This window comes from Brassica napus, chromosome C3 (genome assembly GCF_020379485.1).
Source record: "Brassica napus cultivar Da-Ae chromosome C3, Da-Ae, whole genome shotgun sequence".
NCBI classification, from domain to species: domain Eukaryota; kingdom Viridiplantae; phylum Streptophyta; class Magnoliopsida; order Brassicales; family Brassicaceae; genus Brassica; species Brassica napus.
The window spans coordinates 27,204,928-27,229,681 of record NC_063446.1 but is presented as its reverse complement, the minus strand read 5'-3'; the positions used below and the strand labels follow the sequence as shown (position 1 = coordinate 27,229,681).

At 35.4% G+C, this 24,754-nt stretch overlaps 3 protein-coding genes and 1 long non-coding RNA gene across 5 annotated transcripts; 1 reads left to right on the top strand and 3 right to left on the bottom strand.

Moving 5' to 3' along the window:
• Positions 1-282: 282 nt before the first annotated feature.
• LOC111209512 (uncharacterized protein At3g43530-like) lies at positions 283-3,931 on the bottom strand. Its single transcript, XM_022709451.2, has 2 exons — positions 1,827-3,931; positions 283-1,758 (listed from the first exon to the last, which is right to left on the bottom strand). The coding sequence occupies exons 1-2, from the start codon at positions 1,905-1,907 to the stop codon at positions 328-330; spliced, it is 1,512 nt and encodes a 503-aa protein (XP_022565172.2). The 5' UTR covers positions 1,908-3,931; the 3' UTR covers positions 283-327.
• A 262-nt stretch (positions 3,932-4,193) lies between these two features.
• Positions 4,194-7,756, top strand: LOC106387061 (ubiquitin carboxyl-terminal hydrolase 25). 2 transcript variants are annotated; one of them, XM_022699521.2, is made up of 8 exons: positions 4,194-4,633; positions 4,971-5,439; positions 5,528-5,603; positions 5,682-5,774; positions 5,950-6,036; positions 6,126-6,991; positions 7,080-7,211; positions 7,347-7,756. In XM_022699521.2, exons 1-8 carry the CDS (start codon positions 4,471-4,473, stop codon positions 7,468-7,470), a joined length of 2,010 nt encoding a protein of 669 aa, XP_022555242.1. In that variant the 5' UTR covers positions 4,194-4,470; the 3' UTR covers positions 7,471-7,756. The 2 variants fall into 2 exon arrangements, with proteins under 2 accessions (XP_022555242.1, XP_013682329.1); XM_013826875.2 differs by having other exon boundaries at positions 4,197-4,633; positions 7,362-7,756.
• Positions 7,757-7,889: 133 nt separating this feature from the next.
• LOC106387062 lies at positions 7,890-8,425 on the bottom strand. The gene has a single exon (XM_013826876.3). The coding sequence runs from the start codon at positions 8,267-8,269 to the stop codon at positions 8,045-8,047; it is 225 nt and encodes a 74-aa protein (XP_013682330.1). The 5' UTR covers positions 8,270-8,425; the 3' UTR covers positions 7,890-8,044.
• Positions 8,426-10,348: 1,923 nt separating this feature from the next.
• On the bottom strand, positions 10,349-24,018 carry LOC106385244. The gene is made up of 6 exons (XR_001277143.3): positions 23,325-24,018; positions 23,127-23,243; positions 22,629-22,921; positions 15,948-16,023; positions 13,836-13,941; positions 10,349-10,810 (listed from the first exon to the last, which is right to left on the bottom strand). It is a non-coding gene; the product is annotated as an uncharacterized LOC106385244 (long non-coding RNA).
• Positions 24,019-24,754: the final 736 nt, after the last annotated feature.

The following is a 24,754-nucleotide window of genomic DNA, read 5'->3' as shown; positions in this document are numbered from 1 at the left end:
ACATTTTACATGTGTTTACTTTTTTAAATATTAAATATTTTGGCATTTTACATGTGTTTTCCGTTTTTGCTATTTTTTGGCATTTTACATGTTTACATATTTTGGTTTGGTCTCAATAATCCCCCAGTAAATCCAGTTATCCAACTAATTCATTTTTGGCCATAGTAACATTTGTAAATATAGTTTTCCAAACCTGTCTTTTGCAACATACCAGCATTCAAAAGCATTATAAGTTTTAAACATCCAAACATAAAACATTCTCCTACCAAGTTTTAAACATCCAAAATACTTAAATTAACATCTTAAATACATAAGGCTTCTCCTAGGCTAAGCCTTTGTTTTAGGCTTCTTCCCCCTCGTGAAAGGAGTCTGCACCCACTGTGATGGTTCACACTTCCTCTTCCCTCTTCCCTTAGATGCATGTGGTGTGCAATCACTCTTCTTTGGTGCAGCATCAGCAATACTCCTCCTTGGTCTGCCCCTCCTCTTAGGAGTCGGTTTGCCAGACGTCATTGTCTTCTCCTTGCATCTATGCCTGATCCTAGGCCTCGTAGCTTCCTTGGTCCCATCCATCCTCTCCACAACTTTCTCACTAGTTTTTTCCTCTGCCTCCACAGCTTTCTCACTAGTTTTTTCCTCTGCCTCCACAACTGTCTCACTAGTTTTTTCCTCTGCCTCCACAGCTTTCTCACTAGTTTTTTCCTCTGCCTCCACAACTTCCTCACTAGTTTTTTTCTCTAACTCCACAGCTTTCTCAATAGCTTTTTCCTTGGCTTCCACCACTACTGGCCACATATTTGGTGGTGAATGAACTACTCTCCTCGCAGCCATTGCCTTAGTCCTACCACCAGATGGTGGTGTTGGAGTTTTATCTGCTTCAACCCGAGGCTCATTGATCGGAGACTCAAAACGAGGCTCATTGATCGGAGACTCAAAACGAGGCTCACTGTTTGGAGACTCAGATGCCTCCACTTTCTCATCATCCTCACTATTCTCAATGTTTTCCTCATTGGTTGCAGCCTCTTTCCTTTCGTCATTTGCTTGATCCTCTTCAGCCTCAGCTGCCTCTACTTCCCTCCATAGTTGATCAGCCTGTACTCTACATCTCTCCTTCAGTTCGTTCAACTCTCGCTCACTATCATTTTCCTCATCAGTCTCGCTGTTTTCCTTATCTTTATCAACCTCTCCACTCTTCTCCTTCTCTTTGTCACTCTTCTCCTTCTCTTCTTCCTCAGCATCATCTTTTTCCTTCACATCCCACTGTCCAAAATCCGTACTATCGCACTGTCCAAAATCCATGTCTTCACCACGATTCGGCTTCTCACTCACCTTATTCTCGATAGATGTTAGCCTTTTTTCTATTTTTTTAGCCCTGCATCTCAACAGCCGCTGGTTCTTTTCAATTCCACCCAGCCTCAAATCAACAGCCTCCAGCTTTGTCTCCACCGTAAAGTTAAGTCCAACAAATGCTTCTCCCATGAAATCCAAAAGCCTATTTTCCAGACCTTGCAAGCTCGAATCAGAGGATGATGCTTCTGCAAACGTCACCTTTTCTTCGTCCTTCTTTTTTGTAAACACTCGTGCAGCTTGATCTAAATCATACAGCTCTTCCCACCAAATACTCTTCTGCTTCACAGTTAACCAGTGGTTCCAAGTCTCGCTTGGGCTGCCCTGACGGTCATACTCTCGTTCCAAGTCAATGATACGAGCCAACAACATTTCCTCACCAATATTTGGTTCCAACACACTGTGAATAGTCTGAAAAAAAAATAACACTAATTAAATTTTATGTTCTACTAGCTTCTACTATAACTGTAAACATGTACCTTTGTGTCTCCAAGCGCTCGGTATATGTCTTCCAAAGGATAGCCCCTCATACTGGTCTTTGTAAACCGGCTCTTGCACATCCTTGGACAGTCCGCACAAGGATTCTTTTGATAGATTCTAAACTCTTTCCCCAGAGCAGGAATACACTCAAAAGCCAGAACCTATAGAATCCAGTGTCACATACATGTCAGATTTTCAATTATTTAACAACTAAAACTTTTACTAAATTATATGCTTACCTCTAAGGGGACTATGAAACCAGGAAAGGAGACTGCATCTTTTGTCACTTCTCCCTTTAATTGGTTCATCACATGCTTAATCTCCCTTATTGAATCTTCAAATGTTAGACGACCCCAGGGAAATGTTTTGCAAGCATCCAAATCATCCACCATCCTCAATATGAAGGAGTCTAAATTTCCCTCATACCTTGGCTTTCCTCTGATAACAGTACCAAGGAAAAATAAGACAGCCATCTTCAATTTATCTGGACAATCCGGCATAGACAACAGCTTCTGCTTCACATCAGTGATGGTGATCTTCTCTATGTCATGGAAGTAGTAATTCACGAACTCATGACCCCCGATCTTCTTATATTTTCTCGGATACTCAGTGCAGTCTAAGCCAGAGATGAGGGCGTGCTCCCTCATAGAATAGCAGATGGGTACACCATTAACCGCAAACCATGCAACATCATCTTCTGGAGTACAAATGGTGTGCAGGAGTAACATCCACATCCCTTGGAGCTTCAGGTTTGGTTCCTCTGGCATGTGAAAGAAATGTCGAAACTGGGAATGGCTCGTGAACCATTCGGCCTGATCCTTCTTAAGCGTCTCCTTGATGACTTTTACTGTTGCGCTCACATAGCACTTGGTTTGTATCTTGCAAATCTTCGTGAACTCCCTGCTTTTGAAGTATAACTCAAGGGGTTGCGGTGGTTGCATTTCCTCCTGCAATGAAAATACATACAAGAAGTCTTAGTAATGCTAGTACTTAGTAATGCTAGTAATACAAGAAGTCTATTAGTACTACTAATTACAAGTCATCATTTCTCACTAACAGTAACAATGATACAAAATATATACCTCACTTTCGGACCCCTCCCTTTCGGATTCATCTGAGATTGAGCGCGATTGGTAACTCGGTTCTCTCTCTGGCGTACTCTTCTTACTCCTCTGAAAATACATATATACATGTTAGTAATGCTAGTAATGTTAGTAATGCTAGTAATGCTAGTAATACAAGAAGTCTAGTAATGCTAGTAATACAAGAAGTCTAGCAGTACTACTAATTACAAGTCAGCATTTTTCACTAACAGTTACAATGAATACAAAATATATACCTCACTTTCAGACCCCTCCCTTTCGGACTCATCTGTGACTGAGAGCGATATGTGACTCGGTTCTCTCTCTTGCGTACTCTTCTTACTATTCTTACTCTTCTTACTCCCCTCAGGAATTACTGATGTTTTTGTAATTGGGGTCGTTCTCGGCCTAAGAGATAGACGACGCCTTTCATTGGGGACTCCCTTATTCTTTGCCACCTTTTTATTTCCCTTCATAACTTTCCTGTACAAGACATTACAACACTAAATCACTCTAAATGCAAACCGCAAACAACAACACAACATCAATTAACTCCCATTAAAACCAAACATATCCGATTCATATATATTTTATCCCTAATTTATAGTCTCGGGTTTAACAAGCATCTTACCAATTCAACTTATTCAGTAAAAAAAACATATGAAAATCGCACAATTTCATCTAAAATAGGAGTCTAAAATCAATCCCCAAAATAGTTTCTATCATAACATATTCATAACATAAATCGCACAATTTCACCATGTCTCTCCCAATTTCATACCACAAACTAGCACAATACTTTAGTTTCGTCTATTGATAATTTTTTTCCAATTTTTTAACCTAAAATACATATCACAGAGAATCAACCACAATAAATCACTTACAAATACGCATGAAGTCAATTCGGAGATGGGCGAACTCGATTATCACAGAGAAAGAAGAAGAAACGAAGAAAATGGAGGAGTCGGGGATTTTAGGGTTTGTCGCCGTTGAAGGCTCCTTTCTATCGAGAAAGAAATGTAGTTTTCCGGAGTTGAAAAAAATAAAGAGAGTTGAAGATACACAAAAACGATGACGTTTAGGTCTACCTGGGTCGGATCTGTCCGGTTTGCTTGGTCTGGGTCGGATCTTCGTGGTTGGATCTTGTAAATACTTCATATCTCTATTATAAAATCGTAATTAACCATTTTTTCTATTTAAAAATAAATGAAAAATATAATATATTATAATAAAAGGTGAAAAGGGAATTTTTGTGATGGGTACGGGGTACATTGGAGTTAAGGTCCCAGTTACCACCAACCAACGAAAGCGATCTCTTCTTCCTCCCAAACTCTTCCCCATCGAAATCAATAGATTCCGATCACACGATTGACGCGAGGAGCCCTATGCGCTTAAACTAGCGAGAGCAGAAGCCGGAGAAGGCTTGGTTCTAGCAGTGGCGGCATCGAGAGATGCGATCGCATCTGTTGGCTTCGCCGCTGCGGCGAGCCAGCGATGAGCGGTTGCTTCTGCGCTTTTATCCGGCGGAGGAGAACCGATTTTGAGGGGAACTAAACTGCAGATGAGCTGGATGCCGAGTCTCCTCACTCAGAAGCGTAGAAACGGTCCTCCCTTAGGGTTGAGGAACCTTTGCAACACGTGCTACCTCAACAGTGTCCTTCAGTGCCTCACCTACACTCCTCCTTTCGCTAATTATTGCCTTAGTCACACTCACTCCTCTCTCTGTAAGTCTCTCTCCTTCCTCGAAGCTCTTCGTTAAGTAGCTAGCCGATTTGATTTCGCTTATTAGGTATATAGGATGATCTGTTATGGACGAAGTTGCTCATGAGTTCAAAATAACTGTCCCTTTTAGAATTTTAATGAAAAATTTATTAACAATATCGTCGGTTTGTTTTTGTATTAACTAATATATGGTTAGATGTATACTTAATACCGTTTTTATTTTGTAAATATGCAAAATTAAATGTTTTCTTAATCCGTGTGCATATACTATTTACAAGCTTTTTGTTTCATTATTTTTCATTTGTTGTTAAGCTTTTTCTCTATGTTCGAATTTGATAGGCGACTCATATGTGAATGGGGAGAGGAAACGGGACTGTCCTTTTTGCTTAGTTGAGAAAAGAATAGCAAGGTCTCTTAGTATAGATCAAGCTACCGATGCACCAAACAGGATTTTAAACTGCCTCAAAGTTTTTGCCGAGCATTTTAAATTGGGGCGTCAAGAGGATGCTCACGAGTTCTTGCGGTATCTGCTTGATGCATGCCACAATGCGTCTCTCCGTCTGAAGAAGTTTCGACCAAAAGGTGTCGGTGCCGAGTCTAGTGAAGAGAATACTGTTGTGAAGGAGATTTTTGGTGGTGCGCTGCAGAGCCAGGTGAAGTGTTTGCCATGCGGTGCGGAGTCTAGTAAGGGGGATGAGATTATGGATATTAGTCTTGGGATTTTGCATAGTAGCTCGGTGAAGGAATCAATGCATAAGTTTTTTCAGCCAGAGATTTTAGATGGCAACAATAAATATAAATGCGAAAGGTGAGTGGTATGACTAGTAGTGGTCTTTGTTTCAGAATGTTTCAGTTTATATTTCCTTTTTCTAACATACTTTTTTTTATTTGTTTAGTTGTAAGAAACTGGTGACCGCGAGGAAGCAGATGTCATTACTTCAAGCCCCTAATATTCTTGTTGTCCAATTGAAAGTAAGTATAGTGTGTTTCTGTTGAGTGTTATTCTAAGTAGACATATATTAAATGTTGTTTGGTAAAAAAAAATATCAGAGATTTGAGGGAATTTTTGGTGGGAAGATTGATAAGCCCATTACATTTGGTGAGATTCTGGTTCTCTCCACCTTCATGAGTAAAGCAAGCAAGGTACAAGATGCGGACACTTTCAACTATATTTCAAGTTTGTTGTATCTTTCTGTTATTTCAAATCTTTGAAATTATATCATGATAGTACTTTAGCTTGTGAGGTTTTTCATAGTTCCAATGTAAGTGAACTTCCCAGCTCCTTTTATTAATCGGTGGACTGTTAAAAACACTTTAGGACCCTCAACCAGAGTACAAGCTTTTTGGGATCATTGTGCATTCTGGAATTTCTCCTGAATCAGGGCACTATTATGCATACGTTAAGGTTTGTTTTGTTGCTTTTCGGTTTTCTAGCAAGTAGCAACACTAACTCTTGAACTGCTTGTTGACTTTGTTTTTAACTGCCTTTTGTAGGATCCTTTGGGCCAATGGTATTGCTGTAATGATTCGTTCGTCTCGATCTCCACCTTGCAAGAGGTTTTGTCGGAGAAAGCTTATATTCTACTTTTTAGCCGTTCCAACCAGAGACCGGCATCTGCTAAAACTCTGGTAATATCCAGTGGGACTACTTCTCGTGATGGTAATGGCTGTGAGACATCAAAGCCCCGGAAGTTTATTGGTCCCCTTAATAATGTCAACATGAATCCACGAGCCGAGCAGTCCAACTTCCATAAAGATAATAACATGTCTTCTTCAAAGCCCCATAAGTTTATTCGTCCCAATGCTAACATGAAACCACGAGCAGAGCAGTCCCTTCACAAGAGCAACACTATTCCTCCCAGAGTTGAAAAGGCTCCGTTGAAGCCGCATGCAAATATCAGTACTTCTGTCAACCTTGGTTCCAAAAGGGTCACTCCTACTGTCAATGGCTGCCAAGTTCAGGACATAGCTCTAGATTCGGATAAAGAGAATATTGGATCCGTTTCGGCAATGAAGGTTTACACGTGTTCTGAGATGAAGTTCGGTACTGAAAATGGTGGCAGTGGAGTTGAAGAAAACGGCAGTGCACAAGGTAGTAGTAGTCATAACAATGAAGTGAAATTGCATCCCCATGAGCCTAACGGCTCCAGCAATGGGGGTGATCATCACAAAGATAACTTGCTTCATCCATGGAAGAGTAATGATGGTTCACAAAATGAAACTGATCACCAGGAAATTGAAAAGGACGGTGTTAGCACAACCCCGTCCAAAGTCTTGGCCCCTTCGACAAAGAAAGACCCCTGCATTTTGCTTAGAAAAGACGAACCGTCTCGGCATGAACTTGAAGCAATTAAAGAGAGGTAACTTCGGTTTATGCCTCTTCTTAATAACTTCCTCTTGTATCTGATGAAGTAACTAACATAGGATGTGTTTGCATATTTTCCTCAGCCTGAAGAAAGACGCGTCCTCATTTCTACGGACATGCGGATGGTATGATCAAGTACACTCCTCCATGCGTGCCAAGAAGAGATTGTGTTCAGAGCAATCAGGAGGAGATGGGGAAGATAGCAACGACTTAAAGTAAGTGAAAGTGTGAAACCCGACATTGTTTCTGTTCTCTAACTTCTATGTTATACTTAGCTGGAACTTTCACATATAGGATTCTGACTTCTTGTAGCTTCCTGTTTTCTTAGAACTCATTCCGTGACTTAACAGTTGGACCCTGTGCAGGAGGAGGTTGATAGGAGATGTAAAATCAAGTTCCCTTCAGATTCCAGATGAATTGAAAGCGCATCTTGTAAACCGGCTCCGGAAAATTGGCAAGAAGAAATACTCGTGAACCATTCATGGTTTGCTTAACCGGTTCAAAGTCTCAATTTGGTCCCTCTACACGCGCTTAAGTCCTCATTTTCATCACATCGCTCCCGTTGGTTGTGTGAGATACAGAGAGAACGGACGGAGATTTTTTTTTCCTGTGAGGGTGAAAAGTGAATTTAATTTTTATTATTGTTACGTTTTTGGAAGAGAGTAACAAGTAATTAACGAAAAAAAAAGATCTCATACTGTATAATAGTTTGTGCTTTCTCTGAACTTTTTTCTCCACTATGGATGATTTACACAACGTACATAGTTTAGTCCAGTGTAGACTAAGATATGAGCATTCTTGGCTTTAGTTTTGATTTTGTGTAATGACAAAAATAAATGGATTGTTTGTTGGTAGTACGTAGAAAGATCGATCAAAAATGTAACAACTTAAAATGAAGCCAAAAGAAATATAAAATTAAGCAAACAGCTCTGATGCTGAGAGATTACAAATAGATTCTCTTTAAACAAGTTGACGAAAGATTAGGCCAAGAAACGCATGATTTTTTAGGTCTTCATCTTATTGAAAAGTAAAGAAAAAATGTAATGGTCTAACAAGAAGAGAGTGTGTTGGTCTTGGCGTAGTGACCAAGAGACCAGGAGAAGCCTGGACACGACGAAGAGAGTCTCTCTGCGGTGGCTCTGACTAACTCTTCAAGGTCGAAATCTTCCTCGGAGATTGTGGTCAACATGTTCTTGAATGGCTCTCTCGTCGCAGATATCAACTTAGCGGGAGTCACCTCGGTGATGAACCTGGAGGTCTTAACGGTTTCCATCGGTGATTAAGATGTTCTGAATCCGGAAGAGAGTGTCGGGAGAAGAAAGCTTCTTCTTGTTTGGGCATGGGAAGAAAAAAAAGATGGAGAAATGAGAGATACTAAAAGATATTGTGAAAGTTGTGAGAGTTGAAGTGAATATATAAAGAGTATGAAGGTGTATTCTTGTGAAGAAGTACTTGCTATCTACAAAAGGACAATAATAATATGTGTAGGAGTACTTACAATCCCCTTCGTTATTAAGACAAAATCAGACCTAACAAATTATGATTTTGTATGATCTTAACTCAAGACTATAACTATAAACACACTGGTACGTACGGTAGGTATGAAGTTATTATCAAAGGAACGATGGTGTGGGGGCTCTTCAATTCATACTCTACAGCCAAAATAAATTATTGACAACTATATCGCCTTTTTAGCTAGCTTTGGATTTCTTTTCTCAATGAATTTCAATATTTTAACATGTTTCCTGTTTAACATATTCTCAAATCAATTTAAAGTTGGCCGGCAGAACTTTAATTTCATTAAGATGCATATATACATTGATATTACCATCTCATGACTTAACTCAAAAGCAGGGCTTGACATTTAGGTTTTGTTTCCTTTGAGTCGAAAATGTTTATTTCTTAAGATTATTATATCAAAGTTTATGAACATTTAATTCAAATCTGAAATGAATTGATCATGTATATATTAGAACTCAATTTCGGTAATTATTTTGATGAATCAAATATCAAAAATAGGATTAAAAGACGCTATGAAAAAACTTCCAAGATAGATACTAATCAACACAAAGTTACAAGTTTATAAATTAGAAGACAGAAATCTACCACGTATTTAATGACAATTCAAGTAGCATAGTTGTTAGACGTCATACCATATTAAGCATTTGGATTTGATGTGTTATTATAGAAACCACAGAAACGAAACAGACTAATGGACCACATTTATTCTATTCTATGGCGGAGAAAGGTAGCTGCTCCGATACGGCGTCGCATGGGACCGTTTTGCTTCTTCAAGCTTCCCGCCACCGTCTCATATGCACATAAAAAGGTTTATTTTGGAATCTTCCTAAGATATGAACTAGGCCTCGGCATAAAATCCGGAACCCGAAATTCGAAACCGAACTCGATCCGTTATCCGATCCAAAATGTAAAAATACTCAAACAGGTCTTATAGAGTGGTACAAAAAATATTCAAACCCGAAGAGTTATTAACCAAACCCGAACGAGTAACCCGAAAAATCCGAAATTAATAGTCAATATAAATATTTTGATATATATATATATATATATATATAAGTGTTTCAGTTATAAAATTCAATATTTGTGGTGATATGATATATAGAAATAAATATTAAAATTTTAATAAATGTTCTAAGTACACAATTAGTTATAAATAAGTACTTTATAATTTGCTCATTGAAATAACAAGTCTATTCTCTATAAGGTAATGCATATTGTTTACAAATGATTTTGTTTTCATGTTTGATTTAACATTTTACGGTTATTTTATCAAATTTATGTGTGATAGATTAATTTTTATTTAATTTAGAGGTTTTTCTTTATGTTTTGTTTTAAATTTTTGTTTTTTACTTTGTTTATATTCGAACTGAACCGATATAACCCGAATCCGAACGATATATGGTTACTTTACGGGTTTTAGGATGCAATACAATTTTGAACCGAACTTAAAGTGTTATTATCCGAACTCGGCCCGTACTAATAAAATTTTAGTACGAAACTTAAGAGCGTAAATCCGAAAACCCAAAAATCCAAAAAACTCGATCCGAACCCGAACGGGTACGCGAACGCCCATGTCAAATTATGAACCCACCAATGGACTTAGGTTGACGTAAGCTCCATTCTTCTCGACGTTAACTCTAGAACTTGCAAGTCTTGTTGAATAATGATTTCACGTGAATGAAAGGAAGTTCTCTATTAGTTTCTACGACCATGCATCTACATATTTTTCGTCGGTTAACTTAATTACATGTCTCAGCGCGCTAAATTAAGTAGTGGAACGAATATAAATTATTCGAACTAAATAAAAAATTTGAATATGGAAAACTAGAAATTATAATATAACTCAATTACAAATATATCTCATTATTTTAGGTTTATTCTTAAATTCTAACTTGTAGATTCTGTTCTCGAGTAAGGGTTTTGGTCAAATTTTCCAAACATGCATATGGAAAATGGAACCGAGGACAAAATAATATACATACTGTACCGCATTTGTATGTCTATAAACACCAATACATGTCAACTAGCTTCACGCTGCTTCTCTCGGCTACACAAAGATCTGGCTTTGATCAGATTATCAAGAGCTCATTGGAGCAATCTCGACGAACAGTTGCCCTATTGAACTCTTTGGAGTTCTCTCCGGCGTCTCTTCGTTATCTTCTTCCTTAGTTTTCTGTCGTTTTTCTTATTTTCAAAGAACTTCAAGTGGGCTATACACTCTCTAGTCAAAGCCTGTCTCTGTACTCACTCTGGTTTGGGCTCTCTAGCATGAGACCCCTTTGATTATTGAAATCTATTATGTTGCCCAAACAGAAAAAAAATCAACTAGCTGCTTTACCACAATACAAGTGTCAAAACAGGTAACACATTCTAGATCGAGAGACAACGATCAGGGTCTCTGTTGGTTTCAGAAGATCTTGCATGAAGGAATAGAGAGTGGAATTGAGCCAAGCTAAATAGGTCAATAAGTTAGTGTCTCTCAAAAGAGACAATGAGTAGTTACTCAATCCTAATCTCCTATATATTATTTGTGAAACATTACAACTTCTTTTTGTAGCCACATGTCATCACTAGGATGATTCTTAGAATTACTAGAGAAATAGGTTGGTCCATCTAATTATATAATAAATTTTTTATTAAACTAATCATAAATTCATTATTAATGTCATTTATTATTTCCTTAAATAAAGATTATGGAATTGCCTAATGTGGATAAAGTATATATGACAATTAATGATTTTGAATAATAAAGATCTGATAAAAAAAATGTATCTTCTATCAAATTCGTTTAATTTAAAACTATTAAAATAACTTTTAAAAAACACAATAACCATATTATAAAAATTTAGATTTTTCTGTATATTTTATATTTTGAATTTTAAAAAATGACTATAAATTACTAAAACTGTTAAAAGTCTCACATTCAAATTTTGCGATCCATGGTTTAAAATTTTTGTTATGACAAAATACAAATAATTACAAAATCATATAAGTAAAAGTCTAATTTAATTAATCATTAAGATTTAAAATATATATGTATATATATCATTCTAAATTAAACTATAAACCATATTGAATAAATAAATATTTTAGTTTCAAAATTTACTTTGAATAATTTTTTTTGATAAAAGTTTTGAACTAACATTGATAATTTTTTTTAAATTATCAATTACTAAAATTATTAATCCCACAATGAAAATTTTGTTATCAGTAATTTAAAGTTTTTGCTATTAAAGATACACATGATCAGAAAAACATATGAGTAGAAAGCATCATTTAAAAAAAAATAGACATTAATATCAAAAATATACTATGTATGTTAATATCATTTAAATTTAATTACATATCCTATCAAATTTTTTTAAAAAAATTGTTTGGATTAATAAAATTGATTTATACGTTCGCACCAATTTAATTATATATGTAATAGTTACTGACTTTTAATTATTCAATATATATTTATTATTTCATAATATGTAAAAACATATAATACATAAAATAATTTTTATTCCGCGCAAGGTGCGGGTCTTAATCTAGTCTATTCTATTAAAAGAGAATCACTCTGAAAAAATCTACTTATATAAGGTTGATGCACCCTTTTATTTAAGTAACAATTATTTGGTCCTACCATCTATTAATCAACTAACAAAATATTACCGTATCTTTAGCTACCTATATTTCCTACGCCACATCTAAACCACTAATAAAACAACTATATATTTGACAGACCAAACATGTTCCACAATATTATAGAACATAATACATTTTATACCCAAGACACTATACACTATATAATCAAACACATTGAGTTCTGCGATACATGGTCATGTTCATGACAGTTATATGTACTATAATGTACTATAATCATATCACGTATTGTATCATCTTCAATCAATCTAAGATTCCAAAATATTATTGCTTAAATCGTTACATACCAAGTCCTTCTTTATTAGTCCATTCTCATCTATCAAAGATAAAGTATGTTTTTAAGAAATCGGATCAAGTTTATAGTTACCACGTTTTCCTAACTATTGTGATAATACTATAAAATTTAGCATTAACGACTATAAGTTATTAATTTGCTAGCATAAATTTCTCTAACCTACTTTAACTGATTAGATTTTCGAATCAATCTTTTCGATAAGATTTTAAATACATAAAAACTAAAATCTTAAAAAAATTGATCTACAAGTTTCGTATTAACTGGATAAACATTATCGTTTGAAAATTATATTCCAGTAATATTCCTTATTCCTTCAACTACAAAATCATATCAGATCTTCTTTAACTTCAACCCTAATTATGCATACCCTACAAACACGGCAACCCCTCCTATTATAAATGGTTGCTCGTGGTTAACCCCTAAGTTCATGAAACATATCGATACAAAACTATGGCAAACAATATGCAACTATCTTTCTTGAACGATCTCAAACCGCACAAAACTGCTTGGCGCATTCAAGTGAAAATCCTCCACTCATGGAGATTCTTCATGAAAGGTGTTGGTGAATCTATGGAACTCATCCTAAGTGATGCACATGTAAGTTTCTCTATTTATATATAGTCTATATGAGTAGACACAAACTAACTTTTTTATATAGGGAACAAAAATCCATGCCTCGTGTAAGAAGACCTACATGGCTGATTTGGCTAAGCATGTTCGTGTTGGTGCGTGGAGAAACATTGATCATTTCTGTGTTTCTGGTGCTGGGAATGGTGCATATCGATCAACTGGTCACAAATATCGCTTGGCTTTTATTCACAGCACTAAAATATCAGAGTCTACCCTACGTGATGACAACATGTTTCTTAACATTGTTGATTTCGATTCAATACAAAGTGGTTTGCTAGATTCGAACTTTCTGATTGGTATGTTTATTTTAAGAATATATATAATTTCCTTATTATCAAAATAATGTTTAGGTAACTAACACATAAATTATATGATGCAGATGTTTTCGGACAAGTTTTAGACTTGGGTGATCCCGAGACTATTCAGTGTACGGGAGGTAAACAAAGAAAGAAGTTGGAGTTTTCACTCGTGAATGTTTGGTATGCTTTATAAATACGGTAGTTTTAAATACTAAGATGTATGTATAATTTAATATCTAATAGTATAGTATAAATGTTTTCAGTGGTCAAAAATTAGCTTGCTGTCTATGGGGGAAATTTGCAGAGAATCTCCACTCTGTTTGCCAAGAAACAGAAGGCATTGTATTATGCCTTCTAAGATTCGCTAAGATTGGGCAATACAGAGGTATCTATTATGCATCCTATAAACTAATATCTACACATACTATTGCAGTTATATATTTTACCCGATTGATATATAAATCACCATTGCTGTTGACTCTGAGTGTTGTTCATTATTAGGAGAAGTCCAGATCTCCAATGCTTTCGATGCAAGTCAGCTCTTTATCAATCCTGAAATAGCAGAAGCAGATGAGTTTAAACAAAGGTTTACACTTAACAATAATAAAATTTTGATACATTGTTATTCATTTTTTTTATTATCTAACAAAAAATATATTCTGACCGCAGAGAGACTGATGAATCTCAAGCTTTAGCAATATCAGAATCAGAAGATAACAAGCTTGTGTTACAGATTAAACGAGATAAATGGATGCAATATCCACAAAAAAACATTCGCGAGTTGTTTGAATCTACCCAGGTGCAATTTCCAAAAAAAATATTTATTTCATATTTATATTATAGATATCTTCATTTCAATTCAAAAGGTTTAAATGTTTATGTTCTTTGTAGGATGAAATCCTATGCAGAATAGTGGCAACAATATATGCCATTGACACCGATTGGGGATGATATTATTTTGGGTGCCAAGACTGCAACAAGAAGGTGTTTCCCCATTCAAAAATCGTCAAGAAGCTTTATGTGTGCCCTACAAACACGTTGACCCCTCCTATTATAAATAGCAACTCGTGGTTTACCCCTAAAGGAACAACCCCTGAATAACTTTCTACACTGATATACACTTATGGCTTCTATAATCAAAATCAGCAATTTGAGTGATGTTCAGCCTTTCAAATCTGAATGGAGAGTCGAGGTTAAAGTTCTCCATAAGTGGCTTACATTCAATAACCAGTCTGGTGCTTCTATTGAAATGGTTTTAGCAGACGAAAATGTAAGAAAACACGCCAGAAATGGTCACAATATCCATTCAGAACCATTCAAGAAATGAAACACACGGATAAGGTTTGTTTTGATTTGTTTTTCGAAAATTTATTGGAAATTTTATAACAAATATGTGAAAGTCAGCTCTTTTGATATGTAATTCGTTTTCACAAACAATTTTATGTTTTCCAAGGTTGGAAGTTGCAGAGTAATTTGTACTGTTTATGCTATTGATACCACGAGTGGATGGTATTATTTTGCTTGTGTGGTCTGCAACAATAAGGTTTTCAAAGCTCCTATTGTATTTGATGATCTGGATGAGTCTAATTGGTGGTGTGAATGGTGCCAGTGTAGTGTTCGGAAAGCTGCACCAAGGTCATATGTTTTCCATCCAAATATATGTTAACGTATGATTAGTTATAATATAATGCCATCTAATACATTAAATGTTGAACTAATTATTTTTTCAGATACAAGTTGGCTTTGCTTGTGCAAGATCTGACTGGTGAGTCTAATTTCAATCTATTAGACTCTGCGGCGACGTTTATTGTGAAAACTTCTGCAGCAAAAGTTGTTAATCAACGGTTTGATGAGGTAATATATATATAAATTATTCTGAGCCAACCATAAGAATATTTTTAATAGTAGTTATCTGGTGTATAATTATTCTAACAACTTTAACAGATTGGAAATCAAGAAATGTTACCACCTGAGATCGTTGATATTGTTGGTAAAACTTATGGTTTCGGGATTTCATTTGATGAGAGCAACAGTTCTTGTGGAACTCAGTTCAATGCTAAGAAAGTTTGGAATCTTACTGATATAATGTGGAAGAGAATCAAGTCACTTCATCAGATTTCGACCAGTTCAAAGAAGAAACAATGCTTAAATGTGGATGAGGTTGAAAACAAAGATCATGGTGAAGCTAAAGAGGATAAAAGTGGCTGATTTGAATCATATTCTCGGATGCTTTTATTTCGGGTTTTTTAGTTTTGATTTGTCTTATGTTTTTGCTTTTAAATGTTTTATTTTCATTTATTGTACCCTGGCTTTCCATCTTGAATTCGTTTTTATTAAATAATATTGATAGCTGGTTTTGTTTTTCATTTGATTAATTAATTTTCAAGTTATTTCCGAATAGTTCTATTATTATTTTTGTTTCATTATATATTATATTCTTCGTTGTTTCCATTTAATCTCCCTGTCATTTTATTATATCCTACCCCAATAACTTGCAAAGTAATTATATTTTCTCTTCTCTCTATTAAACTTAATCAGATATGTTTTATATAATTTACCTTTTAGTTGGATGAAAATCGTTGAAGTATAGGCTTCTTGATACCAACCATTGGATCACTGCTCCCATTTGTGCTGCTGGGAAAATAAATTGTGTTAGTTTAACATGATTTTAAATACATAATATCCGAAATCTTAGAATACGTGATCTATAAGTTTATTATTAAATGAAATATTAGTATGCAAAAATTCAAAAATGTTACCTACTTACACGTGAATATTCATGCATGTAGATCAAGTGTATCAAAGAAGATCTAACAAATAACCACTGCGACCCCTCCGATAAAAAATGTAGATTAATGGTATCAAAGAAGATCTAACAAATGAGCTATTTTGGTTCATAGGCCCTTTGTTGATTTATTTTGCATTATTTTATCAAACAAACGATTGCATTATAGATTACACGATTTCAAGGATCATTTTTGGTTAATTCCAAAATTGTATTTGACGGGTTTTCTAACTATGTCAGACGACACCAACAGTAGCCATGACAGACATACTAAGGATTGCTCATCACTAAAAAGGAAGATGTGTGATTCCGATCTTTCATCTCAACCAAAGAAAAGGAGTTCTACATTAGTACAAGATTTAGAGAATTCTAATACTCCTCAGACTACTCATAACAGATCTGGACTTCTGCCTTTGAAAAGGGTTTTCAGTAGGGTGTTGGCTGATGTCACGAATACTGTACAACAGTCCCCAAGTGATCCACTATCTCAAGTTTTTAACCATCCTGAATCTGTTCACTACTCCACAAAATCATCAAGAGGTCTTATTCGTAAACCCTTACCCGGTAATTATGCCTATATGTCATTTCGCCAAACATAAATTGTCTAAAATGTTTGTGTATTGTTATGTTTTACCAGTTAAGCTGAATGAGAGGACTAGGCCATCCACTAAGCAAAACCTGCCTGATTTAAATACATCTGGTAAGATCATCTTGAACTAATTAAAGAGTAATTTCATTTATTTTCATCTAACCAACATATATTTATGATAGGTTTAACTTGGCAATCCTTACAAGGTTCTAGCTCTATAAATGACACGATCACTTCAAGCAAAAGAAGTTGTGGAAATATTCGTCCAAAAAATCTATTCAAATCGTTCTCAAGCTCTGCTACTACTGATCTTCCTACTACGACTACATTGTCCAGAAAAGGAAAGCAAGGTTGTCTATATGAAACCAACATAGAAGAAATCCCAGAATTGCAGAATCCTCTCGAAGGTATTTGGCCATATTATGTTATTTATATAAGAGTTACACTGTATGTGATCAGTACTAATCTATATTGTTACATGAGCAGAAGAGAGTTACCAGATTTATGATATCAGTTCAGAAGAAGAAAATACAAATGATGATGATCATTCTGAATGTGATACACCAACTTTGCCCCAAGAAGAAATAAGTGATCAAAGTGCTTATATTTCAACAATGGCAACTGTTTTTAAGACCATGTTTGAAGAGAAACCAGTTAAGAAAGGATGGGCCAAAAAAAAATATGTTTGTTCAGGTAGTTTGTTTTGTAACAAAATTCTTCAAAACTATGTGTGCATATTGTGTCGACTATATGACTGACTAATGTTTCAATATTTTTTTAGCGAGAAAACCAGTTGTTACGGCAGAATCCTCAGCAAAGAAAACAGGTTATGTAACATGTCCTTACATTGCTTTTAAATTTTGTCTAATATTGACTTGCTTATGAATTTATGACAGAATACATTGATGAAGGTGATCCAACATATAAATGTGAACACTGTGGAGCCATTATGTGGTACGGAGAACGTATCGAGAAGAAAAGGAAGACCAAGACACCTAAATTTGCTCTCTGTTGCGGGCAAGGTCAAGTTCAGTTACCATTACTGAAGCAGTCACCAGATATTCTAAGCAAATTGCTAAACGATAAGGATGAGATCAGCAAGTACTATAGGAAGAATATCAGACAAATTAATATGGTTTTCTCATTCACTTTGCTCGGTGGCAAAATTGATCGATCAGCTCCACAAGGAGCTGGACCAAAGATGGTTGTTCTTCAAGGAGAGAATTATCACTTAATGGGTAGTTTAAAACCACCACCAGGAGGAGATCCTAAGTTCGGCCAGTTCTATATTGTCGATACAGAGGACGAAATAGACAATCGGGCATCTATTATCGGGTATGCTATATATTTTACCATGTACGAACAATACTAACTCTGCTTACAAACACGAACATGATGTTTAGTATTTTTGATTCTTGGTCAGGAAATATAAAAAAAAGCGTGAGAAAGCAAAAAAGGAGAGATTGAGGAAGCAAGTTATTGAAAGAATTGTGAAGATGCTGGACGAAGTGAATCCATATGTTCATCAGTTTAGATCAGCTAGAGAAAGGTTTAGTACTAATCCAAAAGAAACACTGCATATGAGAATTGTTAGTAGTCGAGAAAAGGATGGAAGAACATATGATACTCCTACTGCATCTGAAGTTGCCGCACTGATTCCAGGAGATTTCAGTTTGGACATGGATAAAAGAGACATCGTTTTAGAAGAAAAACAGACAGAATATCTTAAAAGGATCAGTGAAATACATCCATCTTATCTTGCACTTCAATACCCTCTCATATTTACATACGGTGAAGATGGATTCAGGCTTGGAATCAAAAAGAGAACTACGGATGCTACAGCTCAGCATAAGAGGCAGAATATCTGAATGAGACAATGGTATGCTTTTCGGCTCCAAGAAAGAGAGAATGAGTGTCATACTCTTCTACATTCTAAGAGGTTGTTTCAGCAGTTTTTGGTTGATTCCTATACTACTATAGAGTCTAATAGGTTGCGTTATCTGCGAATGAACCAGAAGAGTCTACGGTCTGATAGCTTCGACTCCATTCAACAAGCTGAGAATGATGGAAAGGTCGATATGCATGACCAGGGAAGTCGTTATCTATTGCCAGCCTCATTTACTGGAGGACCACGATACATGAAAAATATGTATTTGAATGCCATGGCTGTTTGCAAACATTTTGGGTTTCCTGATCTGTTTATAACATTTACCTGCAATCCCAAATGGCCTGAAATAACAAGGTATTTAGAACCTCGCAATCTCACTGCAGATGACAGACCAGAAATTATTGGCAGACTGTTCAAGTATAAATTGGATTCCCTAATGCTGGACTTGACGGATAAACAGCTCTTGGGAAAGACTATGGCATGTGAGTTCTACTGAATTTGATATAAACGATTTTTTTTAATATTTGCTGCTTCCTACGTCTTACTCCTTATTCTTTAAATGTAGCCATGTATACTATCGAGTTCCAAAAACGTGGTCTTCCTCATGCTCACATTCTTCTATTTATGGCTCCTGGGTCAAAATTTCCTACCACCGAAGACATTGACAATATCATTTCAGCTGAAATTCCAGATAAAGATAAGGAGCCAGAGCTTTTTGAGGCTGTGAAAGATATGATGATTCATGGTCCTTGTGGAGCTGTTAACATGAATTCACCTTGCATGGAGAATGGAAAATGTTCTAAGTTGTATCCTAAAGTTCATAATGAAATGACTACTGTGAACAAAGAAGGGTTTCTTGTTTACAGACGAAGAGACCAGCCTGATCGCTTCATTGAAAAACACGGTTTCAAATGTGACAACAGATATGTCATTCCTTATAACAGGGATCTCTCAATTCGTTATCGAGCTCACATTAACGTTGAATGGTGTAATCAGACAGGTTCTATTAAGTACTTATTTAAGTACATTAATAAAGGACAGGATCGTTGTACTGTAGCCGTTGAGAATCCAGCGAATGCTAAACAGAAAGGAGCAGCAAGTGACACAGTGTCTACTGATGGAGCTTCGACCCAAGAGAATAAAAATGAAATTAAGGATTTCTTCAACTGCAGGTATAGTTATTTCACCTATGTTAGACGATTGCGTTTAAATATTAAATGGACCTAAATATGCTTTTTTGAATTCTTTTGTTTTTCTTTGCAGATATGTATCCGCGTCTGAAGGAGGATGGAGAACTTTTAAGTTCCATATACACTATCGATCAGTACCTGTTGAGAGAATACAATTTCACCTACCGGGAAAACAGATTGTCATTTTCAGAGATGATGACACATATGAAAAAGTTACCAGTCGCGTTCTTATTGAAGATACTTATTTCATGGGTTGGTTTGAATTGAACAAAGTCAGTGCTGTTGCTCGGAAACTGACTCTAGCTGAAATCCCAACACGGTTTGTTTGGAATAAAAAAGAGCGGAAGTTTACTGATAGAAAGAAAGGATTCAGTATTGGGAGAATCAACTACGCTCCACGAAAGATTGAACAAGCGTTTTATTTGCGTGTCTTGCTGAATATTGTAAGAGGTCCGACATGTATCGAGGATATCAGAACATTTAACAATGTTCTGTATTCGTCGTACAAAGAGACATGCTTTGCTCAGGGTTTGTTAGAAGATGATCAAGAATACATTGACGATATCGTTCGGACAAGTTTTACAGGTTAAGCATCGTATATGCGACAATGTTTTGTGGTCATGCTCATGTCAAATAGTCTGTCGGAGCCAGAAACTGTTTGGGAAAACACTTGGAAATTTCTATCGGAAGACATTGAGTATCGTCATAGAAAGCTATTAAATAGACCAGGTATCTTTACTCTTCTTATTGATTATGTAGATTTTTGTTTAGCATTATACACTCACATAGTTCCCCGTGTAAACCTCTCTTTGATAATGTAGATTTATGCTTGAGTAAGGAGGAGATTAAACAGCTTACTCTACACGAGATTGAGAAGATTTTGAAAAGGAATGGTACTTCTCTGGAGGCATGGAAATCTATGCCAAAGCCGATATCTGATTTTTCTCAGCAGGAGAATGTGTTGATAATGGATGAGCTTGCGTACGACAGAGAGCGGTTAAAGGCTGATCATGATCGAGACTTTTCAAAAATGACAGACGAACAAAGAGAGATTTATGAAGAGGTTCTTAGTGCTGTCTTGGAAAATAGAGGAGGCGTATTTTTTGTGTATGGCTTTGGTGGAACTGGAAAAACTTTTTTTGTGGAGATTGCTGTCTGCTGCTGTTAGATACAGAGGAGAAATATGTTTGAATGTTGCATCAAGTTGGATAGCTTCGCTACTTCTACCAGGGGGAAGGACAGCACATTCTAAATTTGGGATACCAATCAATCCAGATGAATTTTTGACTTGCACACTAACTCACGGATCTGATCAATCAAATTTGATTAAAGCAGCTTCTCTGATCATCTGGGACGAAGAACCAATGATGAGCAAACACTGCTTTGAAGCGTTGGATAGGAGTATGGCCGACATTGTTGGGGATAAGGACAATTTGTCTTTTGCTGGAAAAGTTGTTGTCCTAGGAGGTGACTTTAGACAAGTCTTGCCTGTCATTCATGGAGCAGGAAGGGCTGAAATCGTTTTGGCATCTCTAAATTCCTCTTATCTATGGAAACATGTGAAGGTTATGAAGCTAACAAAGAACATGAGGCTACTGTCAAACAATCTATTTCCTGAAGAAGCGAAAGAGTTACATGAGTTTTCACAGTGGATATTAGTTGTTGGAGATGAAAATATTGGTGATGCAAACGATGGTGAGGCTTTAATCACCATTCCAGATGAGTTTCTTATTCTTGATGCAGATGATCCAATCAAGGCTATAAGCAAAGCTGTCTATGGAGATGTTACGTCTTTGCAACAGAATAAATAGCCTAAGTTTTTTCAAGAAAGAGCAATACTATGTCCTACTAACGAGGATGTGGACAATATTAATCAGCACATGTTGGATAATCTTGATGGTTCGTTACTGATTTCTTCTTATAAATCTATATTTTGATTATATACGCAAGTATGAGTATATTTATTTAGTCTTTAACTTTTTACAGGTGAGGAAAGGGTCTACTTAAGCTCTGATTCTATAGATCCTTCAGATAAATTTTCGGTTAGTGACCAAGCTCTGACTCCTGATTTTTTAAACAAAATCAAAGTTTTAGGATTACCAAATCATAGTCTTCGTTTGAAAGTTGGTTGTCCTGTGATGTTGCTAAGAAACATAGATCCTACTGGCGGATTAATGAATGGGACTCGGCTTCAGATAACAGAGATGTATGATCACATTATAAAGGCGAAAGTAATAACTGGAGACAAGGTTGGTCGAACTGTTCTTCTTCCTAGACTTGCTATTACACCTTCTGACAAGAAGTTACCTTTCAAGATGAGGAGGAGGCAACTAACCATTGCTGTGGCATTTGCCATAACAATTAATAAGAGCCAGGGCCAGTCACTCTCAGAAGTTGGTATTTATCTACCTAGGCCAGTGTTTTCACATGGACAACTATATGTTGCTATCTCTAGAGTTACATCTAAAAGAGGGTTGAAGATTTTAATCGTGGACGATCAAGGCAAGCCTCAGAGACAAACAATTAATGTTGTTTTCAAAGAGATTTTCCAGAATCTCTGATTTTCTATTTAGTATGTTTTTTTCGTTTTCTAAAACTATCTACTTTTGGCATACTCAATGTTTGAATTTTATCTACTTTTCAAATAATGGCAGAGAAGTTTTTTTATTTTCAATCAAAGCACTCAAACATTACATCACATCAAACAACTTCCGGTTTATTGCTAACTACCGATAAAGTTCCATACCTATTGTCTAGAGGTAATATCAATTTAGGGGAACAACTTACTTTTCTTTACGAGGCAACACATTCTGTCCATTTGCAAATACCCCTTTGCTTTCATTTATCTACCCGATCATTGACTGATTCTTTTTTGATCCTAGCAAAACAAAACCAAAAACAATTACCATACGATGAGTGTATAATACCAAAATTAATAGTATCATATAGTAAAGTTCGATAAAGTTTTATAAGATGATGCTTCATCTTAAAGTTTTGTACTTATCTGTTTCAAAGCTGACTGTGTTTCTTGGTAGAGATGATGTTTCAAACGGAAGCTCCATTTTATATGTTGCATCAATCTGTAAAAGGTTTCATGTTAAAGCTTCCGTTACAATTACATTAGAATTCTAAATTGTAACCAAATATCAAACGCATAAAGAATATCCTGTAATAAGCGACCAAATTATATTTAAATTTATTTCAGTGCATAAAAAGATCCTGTAATAAGCGACCAAAGAAACCAATATTTTTATGTACAGAAAAAAAAAATTATCACAACTTTACATGTTTTGTCGGACTTCTCTTCAGATCTTCTTCGAACACATCAGAAACTATTTAAATCTGGCCGATTTGTTGTTAAAAGTGATCGGAAACAACATGCAGACAAAACCTCCAAGTGATCTGCTGATTTTACAAACGTACAAATTTAAAATTGAACAGTCTATCGATGAAAAAAGAATAAATAAGGAATAGAAGATAAACCTGTGTAGCTCAATAGGGATGATTCCAATCCAAACACAATGAAAATTTATCCCAACGGAGAGAATTGTATTTTTTTTTATTGTCTATTTGCTACTTGACAAAAAGGAAGGTTATCCTCTCAAGTCGGCACAACTTTATACGTGATGAGCTTGGGTCGACTTTTAACATTACAAACCACCACCAGAACTATCTAAATTCAAAACGTGTTGGGCTTAAAGAAATCTATAGAAAACAATTAGTTAATAAATATATAAAACCAAAAGCCCATCTATAACAACTCTAATGAGATATATGTCTACAAAATAAAACATCTAACAATATTTTGTTTTTAAAATTTTATATTCGTTATCAAAAATAAATAATATTTTATATTAATGGTTTAATATTGATAGTTAATATACAGGAAAATTATTTGTAATTGGAATTAATTGTTGCTATATAAATTTATTTAGGTTTACTAATATGTTTAAAACTAACTATACAAATTTTATTTTCAAATTAAAACACATCCAAAAAACACATTAGCTCGACTCCATATATACCAATATTGTTTATTTCAATAATGTATTTTCAAGCTTTCCTTCTTAATCGATATTCCGTACCAATGATTATGCTCATACACATCATCATATAAAACTTCATTTAAAACAATATTTTTAACGAAAACAAACCCGCGCTTCCTAAGCGCGGATCAAAATCTAGTTAGATACTTATGGCTCTAACAACCAATGACCCATCATATTCAAAAGTAAACTAGAGTTTTAAATCTTGGGCCTTACGGTTAGGACAATTGTACTGATTCTGGTTGGGCGTAGGAAGGATGCTAGTAGCTCTGCACTGATTCTGGTTGGGCGTAGAATCCTTAAACTCACAAGAACATATCTATTATTAGCCTTCATATTTTAAACATGTTTGATACAAATTTGTTGTGATCCTGAAATTGATAGACGAAGTGATGAAGAGCTGATTAGAAAAATGAGGAAAAAATCAAGAAGGATGATCTTGTTCTACCAGTAGTACCAGCTGAAGATTTTTGTTCTGCGCCATTCAATTATGACAATGGGTTATAGATAATGTTTTCAAACCCAAGCTGACATATGGTTGTTCTGACACACGATGTAGAAAATATTATTGGTTCATATTAGTTTGTGTTACTTGTTTACGATTTATGTAGGTAAGTATTATGTATATACTTTTTGCTTAAATATTTTTTATGCTACAAACAATAAAGTACTTGCCAAATTGACAAACCAAATAAACTCCAACTATAATTGTAACTTTTGGTAGTCTTTATCTAAAATTTTCACCTATACATGTTTTTAGCTTAATTTCGTACAACAAATTAACGCCAAATTCATAAAATTAACGAAGAGAAGAAGTTGTTCAAAAAAACGAAGAGAAGAAATGTGCATGAGGAAGTCCATCGAATA

Bases quoted from the DNA above. Each gene is read 5' to 3' on its own strand.
- LOC111209512 (XM_022709451.2), bottom strand. From the start codon at position 1,907: ATGTGCAAGAGCCGGTTTACAAAGACCAGTATGAGGGGCTATCCTTTG. The intron at 1,759-1,826 runs GTACATGTTTAC...TTTTTTTTTCAG, and splicing joins GAGCGCTTGGAGACACAAAG to ACTATTCACAGTGTGTTGGA.
- LOC106387061 (XM_022699521.2), top strand. From the start codon at position 4,471: ATGAGCTGGATGCCGAGTCTCCTCACTCAGAAGCGTAGAAACGGTCCT. The intron at 6,037-6,125 runs GTTTGTTTTGTT...TGCCTTTTGTAG, and splicing joins ACTATTATGCATACGTTAAG to GATCCTTTGGGCCAATGGTA. The intron at 6,992-7,079 runs GTAACTTCGGTT...TATTTTCCTCAG, and splicing joins CTTGAAGCAATTAAAGAGAG to CCTGAAGAAAGACGCGTCCT.
- LOC106387062 (XM_013826876.3), bottom strand. From the start codon at position 8,269: ATGGAAACCGTTAAGACCTCCAGGTTCATCACCGAGGTGACTCCCGCT.